The sequence below is a fragment of the Phaseolus vulgaris genome, chromosome 11 (genome assembly GCF_051622355.1).
Source record: "Phaseolus vulgaris cultivar YP4 chromosome 11, ASM5162235v1, whole genome shotgun sequence".
Lineage (NCBI taxonomy): Eukaryota > Viridiplantae > Streptophyta > Magnoliopsida > Fabales > Fabaceae > Phaseolus > Phaseolus vulgaris.
In genome coordinates, this window is record NC_143508.1 from 7548191 (window position 1) to 7563996 (window position 15806).

The 15806-nt window shown below is 36.0% G+C and overlaps 2 protein-coding genes across 17 annotated transcripts; both read right to left on the reverse strand.

Moving 5' to 3' along the window:
* Positions 1–233: 233 nt before the first annotated feature.
* On the reverse strand, positions 234–8233 carry LOC137835227 (receptor-like serine/threonine-protein kinase NCRK). Of its 16 annotated transcripts, XM_068643970.2 has the most exons (12): positions 8134–8233; positions 7685–7900; positions 6873–7060; positions 5171–5257; positions 4549–4659; positions 3668–3781; positions 2965–3243; positions 2614–2855; positions 2195–2491; positions 1699–1932; positions 1121–1351; positions 234–918 (listed from the first exon to the last, which is right to left on the reverse strand). In XM_068643970.2, the coding sequence occupies exons 4-12, from the start codon at positions 5238–5240 to the stop codon at positions 658–660; spliced, it is 1839 nt and encodes a 612-aa protein (XP_068500071.1). In that variant the 5' UTR covers positions 5241–5257; positions 6873–7060; positions 7685–7900; positions 8134–8233; the 3' UTR covers positions 234–657. The 16 variants fall into 16 exon arrangements, with proteins under 16 accessions (XP_068500071.1, XP_068500370.1, XP_090153203.1 ...); XM_068644269.2 differs by lacking the exon at positions 6873–7060 and having other exon boundaries at positions 7681–7900; XM_090297077.1 differs by lacking the exons at positions 7685–7900; positions 8134–8233 and adding an exon at positions 7322–7368.
* An 880-nt stretch (positions 8234–9113) lies between these two features.
* Positions 9114–14771, reverse strand: LOC137811177 (Zinc finger (C3HC4-type RING finger) family protein). The gene is made up of 2 exons (XM_068612813.2): positions 13988–14771; positions 9114–11402 (listed from the first exon to the last, which is right to left on the reverse strand). Exons 1-2 carry the CDS (start codon positions 14207–14209, stop codon positions 9486–9488), a joined length of 2139 nt encoding a protein of 712 aa, XP_068468914.2. The 5' UTR covers positions 14210–14771; the 3' UTR covers positions 9114–9485.
* Positions 14772–15806: the final 1035 nt, after the last annotated feature.

Here is a 15806-nt window from a genome sequence, read left to right on the forward strand (position 1 = left end):
AATTCATGTTATACCATATGTTTCATGTTTTATCATCACTTGAGCCTACATCCTTAGGACCATGTATATACATAAACATACCAACAAAGATTAAGAAAAAGAGGACCATATCATTGATTTGAATCCTGAATGGATGAAACTGGTTAAAATACGAATTTCTTTCACTGTACAAAACTTAGTTTCATTTATTTTATGACACTTGCCCTCTTTGGATAAGTCCCAGAAAAAAGATATGGTATCAAATATTAAGGTTTATTTCCAGTACTTCATCTCAGAAGACTTGGTATCAAATATAATTGTAGAATAAATATTTCTACGACCAAAAACATTTAATTTAATGTGTATGTCATCCGGTTCTTCTTTAGTTCTTTTGCACATAAAGAAAACCAGAAACTTGTATCATCCTATGTTTTTCTGTACAAGAAACAAAGAATATATTTTGAGTGCTTATCTAACACCACCTATGTGCTCTTCCTTTCAAAACAAAGTGAAAAAATCTGTAGACCAAGATACTCTCCACAACAGATTAATTGCAGAATCTCTCATGATATCTCATTGAGCCATGCACAGTCAACAGAGCTGTAGCACTAGTGCACACAACATAAACTCCTCAGACTTCTGCCATCTGCATCTCTGAACATGCCAGGTGCGATGTTTTCAAGGGGCTTTGCCAGTTGTGATGCAAAACGATTCAAACCTAGGCTCAGTTAAGTCTACTATTTCCTCTTCTGATACGTAAGAGCTATCAGATTTTGAAGACAAGAGGATCAAACTCTCCATATACTCAGCTGAAACTGGATCTGCTTCTTTACTTTTGTCCTCAACAGAAAGACTATGATCAATATATATTGGCAGTGAACTATGCGTTGGAAATTTACCGGGTGTGGCTTGCCTTTTCTTTTCTGCATCCTGCAGTTCCTTTATAAGTCCATCAAGAAAAAAGATCAGTCTATGGTTTTTTTTTTTTTCTGTTTACATGCTACGTCAGAATGGTGTATGATGATACCAGCAAATGTAACAACCAGATAAGCAAAGTATACATCAAAACTTTGAAAAATAAGAAACCTGAAACTAGAAAGATTACAATTAGAAATCAAAACAGGATAGTGAATGTGCTTACCTGAAAGAGGCTGCCTGGAATGTTTCTTCTCCTCCTAGATTTTCCCGGGGAAATACTTAGAAGAATCTGAACAACCTCACTCATGGTTGGTCGAGTGTCAGGATCCAGCAGCAAACACTCCTTTGCTAAGTATGCCATCACCTGCACCTCTTCTACTGTATAATTTCCTTTTAATTGTGGATCAACCAGCTCCGTTATTACTCGCCTACTATCCTGTAAGCGAGGAGTAGCCTAAAACAGAAGTTAAGCAACCTATATCAATGCTGACTGTCCATAATCTTTTGTAGTTGAATGCACTAAGCTATGCAACTAGTTTATATTGAAGCTGGTCATTATCAAGAACACAACCATCCTAGTTCAGATTGTAAATGGAAAATGAGATATACTATGAGGATGCAAAAGACATGACGAATCAATGATTGGAATAATACAAAAAACAAAAGAAGTTCAAGCTATTATAAGTCAAAGATCCTCATGAAATAGTTATGAGCATCGAGTTAGCACATTGAAGATCTTCCTAATATGAACAAATGTAGATCAAGGTTATGGTTATTAGTTACGAAGATAATTTAAAATACCCATATAACAAGGCTTTCCTCTTTGCCAGTAGATTTATGGATGGGCTGCCGACCACTGATAAGCTCAAGAAGAACCACACCAAAACTAAAGACATCTGACTCAAGAGAAGCTCTACCAACAATGGCATACTCAGGTGCAAAATAGCCAAATGTACCCTGCATTCTTGCTGGAGAATTAGAACAGCTAGGGAGGTCATCAGATCTCAGGTTTTTGGCCATGCCAAGATCAGTTATCTGCAAGTTGAATATTTGAAAAGATTATGGAAGTATACCTTTTGATTTGAGCGACAACTACCAGCTATGAATCATTAACTCTACTTTCTAAAGATAGTAGATTCATAAAAGAAATGTGTTACAGGATTCTAGTTCAAAACCACCATTTTTTATTTGCTTTCAGTATCTTACTGGCTCTGTATCATAAGCAAATTCAGGTAAATTATTTCATCTTATTCCCAATTTACTACTTCCGTGCATCCAGAACAAACAGGATTCATACTTTTGCTTGCCAATTTTCATCCAGAAGAATGTTAGTTGATTTGACATCTCTATGAAGAATTCTTGGAGCAGCTGCTTCATGGAGATACTCCAAGCCCCTTGCAGAACCTAACGCAATCATTACACGAGTAGCCCAATCTATATGTTTTCCAGAAACTCCGTCTAAACAGTCCCTCAAATTTCCATTAGCCATGTAGTCAAATACAAGTAACCTCTGAACATGTTTTCCTTTTAACTCTGAACAGTATCCCAGCAAAGGCACCAAATGACAATGATGAAGTCTAGATAATAGTTCAATCTGCTAAACAAAAACGATTAATAATAATTACTATGAATGCTGTACAGCAATAACTTCTAATGGGACATTATAACATCAAATGCGCAGCCAAAGAATACTGATATTGCAACATTAGGAACAACCTCATTGAAAAATGAAGAGTCTGCTTCTGGCCCTCCTTGATCTTTTAGTCTTTTAACCGCCACATCGCTACCATCTTTCAGCCGACCATGGTATACATAACTGCTTCCACCTAATCCAATTAGGTTGGAAGATGAAAAGTTTTCAGTGGCATTTTCCAGTTCAGCTAAGGAAAATGGAAAAATATTTCCATGATACGTTTCTTTTGGGCTCCCAAATAAGAAAGAGGCTTTCTGAAAGCATCCTACACAAGAGGAAAATGCAAATTAATAGAAAAGCCCTGGAATGGCATATACATTCATAAAAATTGAAAAGGGATACACATTTGTAGCATGAAATTAAAACCAACTCACCTGTAATATGACAAATTGGAGAATTTATTGCAAATTTTGTTTCAGGCACTGAAGAAGCCCCTGACCTATGACTAATTAAGTTGGTGGTACTACCACTACTTGTTTCCTTATATGTTGAGAATACGGGTGATTGAATAGTACATCTGTCCCTTCTGTATACATGGCATAAGAGTGAGACAAGAAACGCCATGGTTGTACATATAACACATATTAATAGGATAACTACAACAATCTTGATGGAAACATGTTTCTTAGAACCTCCCAGATTGCTGACAGTTCCTGAAGAATACATAAAAAAATCATATATTCAGTTTCTGAGTAGCTTGATCTAGGAACAAGACAGCAATTTTGTATGAAACAGTATAAACTTTTTCCAATATCAATAAGACAAAAATACGATGAAAAGAGAAGAAACAAAAAATCTTCTAAGTAAGAAGTGATCTGTTGTAAGAAATCATATATTCAGTTTTTGAGTTGCTTGATAAAGGAATAACTCAGCAATTTTGTATGAAATGGTATAATCTTTTTCCAGTATCATCAATTGGACAAGAATATGATGAAAAGTAGGTCAAAATATTGAGAAACAAAACCAATCTTCAAGTAAGAAGTAATCTGTTGTAGAAAAATTGTATTATCCCCAAAAAAGAGCAAGTGTAACTTAAGATGAAAATTCAGGGCTAGAGGAGGAGATAAGGGAAAGTACCCCAGGTGCAGTTGCAAGCGTTAAAGCAATTAGGGCTATGACCATCTGCTGCCACTTGAGGAAACCCATTGGAAGCACATATGCATGTCCATATGGATGCACTCTCGTCAGCATCTACATGGAAGGCAAAGCAGTCACTATATAATACTGAAGCTGTGATCACGGTATCCACATTTCAACCGAAATGGAAAAATACATGCATTACTAGCACGCATATTGGTTATCAATCACTATTAGCCTCTTTAGCATCTTACTTCCAAAAAGTTCTTTATGCTTGTGTCAACATTTAACATGAATTCTACAATTAAACATTTGGAGGATTAAAGTTAACCTACACCTACTAATATCCAATGACTTTTTGCCTCTCTATAGGGTGTTCTGCAATCAACAAATATAATTTGAAATTTATAATAAAATCAACTTGTCTAAATCTAGATTAATTCAATTTACCAGGAAATGTTTTCAAAAATGCATCTACTAATCATGCCCAAAGTCAAAGACCAAGCTAATGATCAAGTGTTAGAATAAAACAAGTGAAAAGAAGGGTAAAAACTGATAGGACACAGTAATAAAGGAAAACAAAGCAAGGTAATCAGAGTGGTTTTAGAATTAGCTTGAGTTGGCTAAGAGTAGTTCCTTAAAGAATTGCTTAGGTGGTTAGCTTAGAAGGGAGTAGAAAAAGATTCATTCTGAATTTTGATTGTATTGGAAAACTGAGCACTAGCTCTGTTATGAAAGAGAATTCTCGAATTTCTTTGCTAAAATTTAATCAAAGTTTGCAGATCATCTTTCTTTCTTTTCTCAGCTGTCTTGCTTGTAGGTTCCTAAAAAAACACACTAGGAGGCTCAGTCTTCATTCCAAAGAAATATTAACAGCATACCTGAGTGGCAATCACATGACTTAGAACAATTAGCCAGAGAGAAGCTATGATTCCCTCCAAAAGAACATCTACATCTCCACTTGTTTAGGTTAGAGGCAGCAGAAGCTTCATCTGTAACGAACAATAGTAGGCAAAAAAAATATGTTTAGCCCATTTGGATTTTATTTATCACTAAGATGAAACATGTAAAATATGGAACAGAAAAATTCAAAAACTCCATATTAAAGGAACATGAATGTGAAACTAATTATGAAGTATCAATTATCTCATGTTGCAGGAAGAAGTCCATGTAATGTCCCGTGTATGATATCAAATACAGCTATTTCCCTTTTTTCTTTATTTAAGCAGGAAGCACCTAAATATCAGTGTTCAAGGTATGCTATGCTACTGACAAAATTAGAAAGACAAATAAATATTTTTTATAATTTGTGAAATAACTAGCGCTATATTCAGAGCAAACTGAAATCAAATACTCCTCGAAGTGTCCACGGTATTCCCAGCATATAGCTGCTATATTCTTCATATTTTTTATTGAAGCAGCAAATCACCTAAATTTCTGAGATAAGCTACTAAAAACAATTGAGAGCCAATTACATAGAATTTTCTGAATTGCTATACTCACCACAAAATGAGCTCTGAATCCAAAGCAAGCTAATAACTAAAACAAGACCAATTTTGAGCTGTGGCTTCATTTATTCCAACCCATACACTGCAAGTAAAAGAAAGGAAACCAATTAGATTAGATGCCTACAATACAAATACTTGAGCGAGAATGCTCATGTTATAAAACAATTAAAGAGCCACAAATGTTCAATGATTTCCCAAGACAATAAATTCATATGCAGACCCCAAAAGAAATCATGAGTAGATGATGAGGAACACGTAGTTACATAATTTCGATACCATACAGCGAATCACAGAGAGATCAAGAGGTTTAACTAAATGACTACAAATTAATGTATTTGACGTATCTGCATTCAAGAACAACATCAAAGTCCATCTGAAAATTTTTAAGCACTATATAGATGGTCAAACTATCAAGATGTATGATAATATATATGAACAACTTTCAAAAGCATATATGAGGCACGCAAACATGAAACTGAAGCAACTAACAAAATTTAATTATGACTTATCCTCTGTATTGAAATAACTATGCCATTTTAGTGATCACAGTTGAAAAAGAGAAAAAAAGTAACATCAATTGGTAAACCAGTATTAAGAACAGGCTTAGTCTTCAAATATTCCGAGTCCAATCCGCATCTGTGGAAGCAAAATGGAAAAGTGATCCACCAGTTAAACTACTCCAAAAATTGCAAGCTTCACACAAATAAATCAAGAAAGCCAACAGCACCCCCATTTTTCAGTTTCTACCCTGTGCTACAGCAAGGAAATGGATGTCAATCATTTCATTCTTAGTAAGGGGATATAAAGTCTCGTTTCCTGACCTAATTTCACAGCCATGTATGCAATTAAGTTAACGAGGGTAGAAAGGAACAAATGCTGGCTTGGCCGACAAAACATCAGAGTCAAGGTTATTCACCCTCAGTACCATGTATTGAAACAACATAAAGCTGTGGTAGTGGGGAGGTTATTATCTATAAAACATTGTATTCAGAAGCATTGAAGGCGTGAACATTTAGTAGAGTAAATAGTAGATGAAGTGTTTGGAAGTCAACAAAAATGGTTGCAATAATTTTCAATTGCAGGAAGACAGATGGACCGACAGAATTGTTACATCTTAAACCACAAAAAAAAAAATAGTGCAGGTAGTGAACTGGTAGAAGCAGGGCTTGAGAACAGCCTCCAAATTCTATAAATGGAATGTACCACAAGAAACCATCATAGTTTTCACCCACAATTCTGCAAAGCTTTTGAGTTTTGGAGATAGGAGAAGAGGGTTTTGGTGCAAATTAAGTCAAAGCAGCAAACAAAACAAAAAAAGAAAGAAAGCTATGATGAGCCTGAGAAAGCAAAAGACAAAGACTAATAATATAGCTAGGAGGGTTTGCAAATTTTTGTAATTTCTCCTCAAATTATGCACACTTTCTTTGATTTGGAAAGAAACTAAACGAGTTCACTAAACTGAAACTAGGCAAAAACAGAAGTAAACTAGAGTAACGGGAACCCCAGCTCACCAACCTCCAAGTTTCATTATTGGAGAACAATAAAGAGCAATTGGAAGAAAATCGATCACACAAATGGTAAACAGATATGGAGGATAGAGACCTATCTAAATGAGTCTATTCTATAAAAACAACATAAACATCTAGATATGAATTGATTCAATTGAAGCTTGAAAAAGGAACCATCTAATCCTCCACCTCTTTGAAAGTAACTCCTTGCTAACTGAAAACAACACTTCAACCTCCCTTCCAAATTTACTTGCATCTATCCAATAAAATCACCTCACAGCTCAGCTGATTTTTCACTCATTTCCTGATCCATTCTTCCTTCGTATAAACAAACTGACCCACTGAATTACAGAATTGTCTTGTAGTCCTAACAGAATCTGTACTTTTTTTAAAAATAAATAAATAAAAATTTAGGGACAAGTATATCTTTTTATCACAAACATGAAAAACCAAGTGGAATAAGATTGTTTCTACTTTGGTGCACCAAATTTTACTTACTTCAAAAGAATAGAATAATAGGGTATAGCTAACAACCAAAAAGATAAAGTACTGCTTTGTCATTTCTTGAATGAAAAGACGTGAGAAAATAAAAAAAAACGGTAGACACAGTTTAATGGATTTAGATAAATAAAGCATACCATAGCTTCCTGTTACAAGAGAAATGTTAGTAGTAGTCTGAGGTAGTAGAAGACTTTTTCTAACTCAGTTAATTTATACAAAACCACAAACCTCCGTAAGTCTCTTAATAAATTTGAATCAATAAATGTGTTAAGTTGCCATTGAAAATGTGACAGAATACAGATCACACATTAATAACGGCTATAATAGTATGTATTCCAAAACCACATCCTTTTAATCAATAAATGTTAATTAGTAACTTAGCCGTTGCCAGTGAAAATGTGAGAGAATCCAGATGAGAATTGAATAAACCTACTGGTTCATGACTGTCTCTATACATACCATATAACATAACTTAGCTTGAAAGACATGGAGCTACCTACATACGGTTAATTAAGATGTACTTAATCCCCGTAAAGAAGAAACTCAACGCTGAGTTGTTTTGATCTAAAGTGTGGACCCAGTCACATGTTGCTTTGTCGTGTGTGAGGTCAGTGCCACTGTGGGCCCAAATCGTGAAGGAGAGGGTCAGCAGCACAGAAATCAATCAGCAAAATGAGCATTCCATCCCTCAAGGACAATCTTAATCAGCGGTAACTCTGAGATCGTTATTAGAAAGCATGTTAATCCAAAAATGCAATCAAATTATGCTGTCATGCATCCTTAATCAATCATGTCCAACACTAACAATAAACATTCACTCCTAACTTTTTCCCTTAATTTGGTGGAGTTGATGTGCCAAACCAAACCAAACCACAATGCCACCTTAACCATGTACGAGAATAATACCACCACCTATGTTTTGAAAAAAAAACTAGGACACACCACGTACCTCAAAGCGAAGGGATCAATATGAAAGCCTTAGATCTGCTAAGTGTGAGACATGCAACGTTGGGGAAATGAGAATTTGAGTGCAAGTGAGTCTGTGGGAGTGTCGAAGGGCTTATAATGAACTCACAGAGAAGAAGAGATTGATGAGGCGCTCCATAGCTAGAGAGAAGCAAGTGATGCAAAGGTGGCAAGCATTGCTTGCTTTCTCAAACACGTGGTCCTACCAAGTTTTTGTCATACATGCAATAAATTCACTTTAATAGTTAAATGAAACTTTTTATTATTACCGACATACAACCAGTAGTTTAACTTTCTATATCATGTTAATCTCACTTGATTACGAATTAGATATCTAACCCCAACATCATAGCTATTCTATCTTGGATTAAACAGATTAATTATTTGTGAAACAAATTTTATACATAAATTGGTATGATACTCACGTGATTCAAGGCTCACGTTACGAGGTATATCCTATTGTCCATAGAGTCTCCACTGTATATCTAGGTTTGCAATGAAAGAACCGAAAATCAGTTGGTGGAGTTTTATTTTTCTGGCCCATGTCATAAAAAGCAGGTCATAAACCCTATCCAACGTGGGAGAGAGTGGGAATATAATATAGGATTTGAATTTTAGAAGAAATCCTTGTAATTAAAGTTTCCTTATAACTAGATCTGAAAAAAATATCAATGATACTAATACAATATTTAATGAAAACTGAAAGTTAGTTTAGATGTTTTAATTGAAATGCAAAAAACATCCTTGTAAGTATCCATTGTGCGTTGTGTTTTAACGTACTTTTCAAATTCCATGGAGTGTATGACTGAAGGAAGAGAGTCGTGATTGTTGCCAGATTATTGGGGAATTAGAATCCACAAGTGGTTCTCTTGAATTTGAAAAGAACTATAATAATATAAAATGAAAGCATGCAAATTAAAGTGACATAAGATGAAGGTAAAGCATAAAGAAGATCACCACTAATGAAAAGAATGAGAAGCACATATTATACCATATGTATATAATCAAGTGATGAAATTCACCCGCACAATTCAACTGAAAACAATAGGTTGTTATGTACATCACTCGGAATCACACTAAAATATTCAACCTGTGGCATCCTTTTTCGCCATCCATTCATTCTCTGCAGAGCCCCGTTTCCAGCCTATGCATTTACACTTTTCATATTGGCAAAATCAGGAATTTTATCCACCTAAAACTCCTTCCTTTCCATTATACCCCACCTTCACAAAACCAAAAACAAAAGGGTAGCTTAAGATATGAAGAAACATGAAGGTTTCCTCAGAAAGTATATGTATAGGCCAAATAGTATTTTCCAAACATAGTTTTTCATTCCTATTGTCTTCTCTGTCTATCAGGAAATGATTTGGCAGGCCTGAGAACTCGTTTATTTTGTGGCGTCCCAAAAACCATGGTCTGGGAGCGCGTCACCATGTCAACCATTGAAGGAGTTTGATATGCTTGCACAAGGCTAGTGCTGTCTGTGGAATCACCACGCGCAGTTGCCCTTTGCCATGAATGTGAACTCAATCCTGACAGAACATACGCCCTTCCAGACTGCTCATAAACCCGTTGATTTGCCATCCTTTCCTGCATCTCCTTCAACTCTGCAGAAAGAGCAAGACATAACCTATCTGCGGCTTGAGCAGAAATAGTTTCAGACAGTGCCTTGTTACAGTTATCCAGGACTGAAACTGCAGTAGACAAATCACCACGTTCAGCTGCAACTCTAGCCTCAGCCATTGCCTCAGCAGCTCGAAGCCTGTTTCGCTGTCTATCTACCTCTATTGATACCACTAGTTCTCCAACTATGTCAGGTCTCTGAATTTTAACTTCACTGTTTTCTTCCAAAGCCACCATTTCCTTTGTTATGGGATCTCGGTAAAGACCTTTTACAATCAACAGAGGCATCTCATCAGTTGACTCATCAACTGGAACATTAACCGTCACCAAAAAGTCTCTTTCCTCTTCAGCATACAAATCTCCCACACTGATAGTAGCCAGTCTTGCATTCGCCATCAAGCTTGTTTGGTAACTTCCTGCTTTTACAGAGCTAAGTTGCAAATGAGGGTGAACACACTCCACTTCCACTTGTAATTCTTGTACCACCACACTCAAGAGTCCTCCAATACACTGTGCAAATGCATCCTGAATGACATCCTCAGCTTCAATAAAAGAAAATGTACCCCCAGATATCTCAGAGATTGAATGCATTGAAGTGGCATCATGGTCAGAGCCAAAGCCAAATGCATGCACTGGTATCTGCATGCCCACACCATTATTCCGATGAATGGAGTTTGGAACAAGTGACTGGTAATCTGTTCCAGTATTAGGCCTGCTATTGATTGTATATGTATCCTGCCCATCAGAGAGTAATATGATGCTGGTAACGGAGTTCTTCCACCGGCGATCAGAAAACACCTTGGCACCTTTTCTCAGGCCTTCAGCAATGTTTGTCCCCCCATTTGAAACCAAGGAATTGACAGCCTGTAATGCCTGCTGCCGTCCGGTGTCAGTCATCAACCGAAGAGGGAAGATGCGGCGTGCTGTGGAGGAGAAGGCAATGACAGACAGCCGGTCTGATGGACCAAGATTCTGAATGACAAAACCCATTGCACGTTTTAGCAACGCTAGCTTAGTACCCGCCATGCTACCACTCACATCAAGAACTGTAACAAGGTCAACTGAGGCTCGAGAGTTCTCAACTGGAGGTGATGATTCAATATTTTGGACAATATTTTGTTTTCTCCCTGAATGAGGAGCTTTGAGATGGATTAATACAGCAAAGGCATCATGAGAGGCTGATTTTGGAACAGCTGAAACCTCAGGAAATGTTTTGATCTCCACTGTATTTGTCATATCATGATCAGTTTCATTTTTCTGATGGGTACTTGAAGTTTGTTGATCCAGGGCTTCATCATCATCAAAAATAGCTGGTTCGGTAACATGATAAAGTGACGAGATCAGCCGAGCACCATCACCTTGAGGAGAAGGAAGCCTCCGTATGGCAGCCGACCAGCCGTCATCTCGAGGAGCTACATGGTTGAGTCGAGGCAAGTCATGGGGCATGTTAGAAGTGGGACTCTGAAAAGGAACTTCTTTCCATTTTGCTCGGCAGACAGGGCAAATCTGGTTCCCGTGTTTCACATTAGAAGTGATGCAGTAAAAATGGAAAGAGTGAGAACATTCTGCAGTGAAAATGGCATGGCCCTGCCCTGGTTTCATTGTGTAGAGGCATATTGCACACGTACCCTGCACACAGTGAGGAAAAAAATGTTAGGAAAAGATGGCCATATTGATGCACTTGTAGGTAACAAAGCTTTCAGAGCAAATGAAGCAAATAGTTGCAGAAGGAAAATTGTACGTAGTGAAAACAATGGTGCAATTTTTATCAACAAAGTTCCCTGCGGACATGAAAAGAAAATATATTTCAAAAAGGCTCACCTCAAACAATGAGGAAAAAAAAAAGACCATTGTTGATGTCATCTACAAAACTACTTGGGAATGTAATACAGTGAACACAGAACCAGAAGACTTGATTGCCAATTAAGCAAATAATCGACTATGATAAACAAATATGTTCACGGCATACAAAAAATCCAAAATGCAAACTCGCCACAGTCATCTAATCAGCTAAGACCTGCTCAATACTAATTTGAGTTGAATATCGAAATCAAAGAAACATAACAAAAATTTACTCACATTGAAGAAAGAAAAGGATGCTCCCATTAAAATTACTCATATTGAAGACCAAACAAAAATCCACCGTATTTTTATGAAAAAAAAAAGTAATAAACATTGTTCCCACTAAAAGTTGTTGCTTTCAAGTGTTGTTAACTTAAAGTCTAGACTAAATCGAGGAAACCATGGATTTGGCTTTTCCTTTCAAATCACATCCAAGTTTAAGGAAAAATCAGAAACATGAGTCGTAGAGCATTAAGAACTCAAAAGATGTCAACACATTGAGTCTTGGAGCATTAAGAACTCAAAAGATGTCAACACAAACATCCTCATCCTTCTCCAACTATCAAATTAATCCTTTATCATTTGTCAGAAATGAAAAGAATCAACATCTTCCACACAAATATTGTTAGAAATTCAAGGTGAGATGAAAGTCCCAGAAAAATATTAAGCTGAACAATATATAAGTAGAAAGAACCACAAACTTATTGCTTAAAGCTTCTAGGTTGAAGATAATGTCTAGTCTTTTACATAGCTTTCATCATGAATTATTGGTATCAAATCTCCCTGGTGTATTCTCTAAAAACCCCACAAACATATTAATCATTTTTAACTCATTTTAAAATATTTTTCAAATTAAAATTAAATTAACTAAAAGTTAGACTAGTTAAAAAGTAACCAAGCCAGTGGAAACAACAATCCCAGGTTCAAATCCCACTGTTTATATGTATAGATGAGGGTTTTTAATTAAAATAAATTACTATCATTAAAATTTTCTAATAATGAAAACGTGGCCACACAGATATATCTCAACGTATGAATGGGGGCATCAATCCAACAATCCATACATACTAGTATCTCGATTAGCAAGTCATTAATAATTAAAAGAAAAAGCACTAAATGGATTGAATAGGCGAATCTGAAAAGTGCCTAAATAAAGTAATCATTGATAAATGTATCATTTGCAAAGGTCACTGTTACACTATAGTGTATCACACTGCACTCTTCGGTCCCGATGCAGGTCCACTAGTAAGACCATTGCATAAAAAGATGAAATTGAATGCAACCCATCTTTTTACCACAGAGGCCTAGATTCTCAGCCGAATCCCCATCTTAATACAGTACAAAGGTAACACTAGGTCAACGTTCCCTGGTCAAAGACTTTAAGCTCACCAAGGAAAAACAAATAACAACAATCAGCAACCCACTTTTAGAAAAGTCACCAAAACAAATTCACAACTAAAAAATTGCAAATGTCATCGAAAGAAAGCGAAACCAAAGATGATTTATTCACTGGTCTACCATCTTTATCTTTATTAATCTGTATCATAATCATATATATTATATATTACTATTAAATAATCTATGCACTGTCATCCAATTATAAATTAGTACATCTTTCCATGTTTATCTTACAAATCATACTAATGATAATTTCTTATTGATTACTAGTATAAAGTCTTACCTGACACGAAAAAAAAATCATTAATATTAGTTTGTTAGTTTATACTCATCTTCATTCAGTAGATTGATTATCCTGCAACTTTTTGTTTTGTTTGTATCTGGGAAATTTCCAATCAAAGGCTATAGGGTCTCAAGTGGGGAAGGGAAATGAGAGAGAGAAAAAATGTGCCCACAAAATTGAACAGTGCAGAGTAAAATTGAGAAATGGACGAAACAAGAAGGGTGTAAAATGCAAAGCATGTTGTGATGAGCCAAGCAACTGGTCCATAAAAGGGTAGGCACAGTATTCCACTTTATGCCATTCCCCACCCATAATGGAGTTGAAAATAACACAACAAAAGAATAAAACGTTTCGGCAATAGTCAGAACGCGTCACACTCCACCACAATGCTAAAGTGTGATTAAAGCTGAAGTTGATGTCCATCAAGTCATATCCTAATGGATGGATAGCATGGATAAAAATACCTAATATGCCAATTTAACCCAGAAAACAAAATAAAAATGATAAAAGATAAAAAAAAAAATGTAGTGAATGTGATTCAACAGAAACAGTGAAAACCAGAATCTCCGAGGGAGATTCACGGGTGCAGGTGAAGCAAAAGGGCAACTGCAGAAATTAACCCAAGAAAAAATAGAAGATAAAGAATGGAACTTTATATGCAAAGATTCAAAGGGTAATGCTAAGTTCTAACCTTGGGAGATTTTGGTCCAGATTTGGGTAACCGTAGACCCGATGAGGACGGTGTGGGAGTCGATGGGCGATAGCTGGAGGTGTCGCCGGCCGGCGACACGACGGTGGGTGAGACGCTGCCCGAAAACCTGGCTGAGGCGGTGGAATCATCAAAGGTTCTAGGAATGTGAACACAGGTATCCAAACCAAGAGCCAGCTTCAATTTTCTCCACTTGCTTCCCATTTTTTTTCTTGGTTCTGTTCACCCAAAAGGGCTCAGAGATAGATCTTCTAGAAGCGACCCAAAAGGGTGTAGAGCTTGAAATTGAAGGAGTGTGTGAGAAAAATTTGAACTTTGGGGTGCCCAAGATGAAACATGCTACGAATGGACATGGGTATGAAGGGTATAGGCTTTGGGTATGGAAGAGAGGAAGAAAAAGAAGTAAGAAGAGAGAGAAAACGGTGGCTGTAATCAATGAGAGAGAGTTTGGCCCTTTTCAACTGATGGAGTGGAGTGAAGGCATGAGATGATGAGTGGTGATAGGGTAGAGAGGCAAAGTAGCAGCAGCTTTCTTAGCTGAGATGGAATTCAATATTATTGTTTTTTTTTGTACTGAGTACCAACTCTACAACAAAACCACATGCCCTTCATTTTCTAGATGTATGGGTAAAAAGAAAAGAAATAAAAAGAAAATGATAAATCTAAAACATGATGTTATAATAGGACAAAGGTAATTAAGATGGGAAAGAAAATGAATGAATGTTCTCTTGAAGATGGTTTATTTTCCAACCAAACTCAATTCATCTTATATTTATATAATTTTAATAAATATTAAATTATATGAGAAGATACGTAAATTATCCAAATACACCATTAATAATAGTTTTATTAAGATTTTATGTTAATTTTTTTATATTTTTATTTTATTGTTTTTGAATATTAAATTTTGATTTAACTTGGGTGTAATCTTGAACTTTGTAAGGTTATCAAGATTAAAATTAAGGTTTAAAAAAAATGAACCAGCCAACAATGTCAAAACATAATACAAATAGTTGTATGTTTGAAGTTGTAGAATCTATCAACCATATCACTTGAATCCACATCTTCTATGGCAAAAAAGTTGAAAAAAATAAAATAATAAACTAAATACAAATTACCAAACTTCCAACTTATGTAATATCTAATAGATCAAAGCACCAGTGGACATAAAAACTTTGCCCGCAAAGCTGGGCTTAGGATTCATACAAAAAAATATAAAAAAAAATTAAGAAAGCAATAGAAACAAAAATGTTCAAATCCTATAACAATGAGACACGTATCTGCTTCGAACTCTCTGGGAAGTGCGAGAAGGAGGAAGCAATGGTGGTTGTTGTTGTACAGTGGTGATTGAAGAGGGACTAAGATGGGTGAGAGTAGGAGAAGAACATGGAGCGTGAAGAAAGAGGGTTCAAAATGTGTCAACATTCGTAAGAAAGTGGATGTAAATGGTGACGGTGAAAACTATTGAAAAAAGTGGTAACCACTAAGTAATAATCAAATTATTCACGTTTGGCTACTACTCACATTTCCTAATATTTATTTCTCTCTCATAACACAGACCCTCTCTCATTATGCAATTAATTTTCAAAATAAATTATTTCTTTCAATTCATAATCACTCTTCTACCTCTCTTTCAATTCATAACCGTTCCTCCACCTCTTTCAATTCATAATTGTTCCTCCACATCTCTTTCAATTCAAAACCGCTTTTCCACCTTTCTTTCAATTCAAAACCGCCCCACTACGTATACCAAATATTGTAAAAAAAAAATAAGAAATGGCACAAGGACCATAATACAATA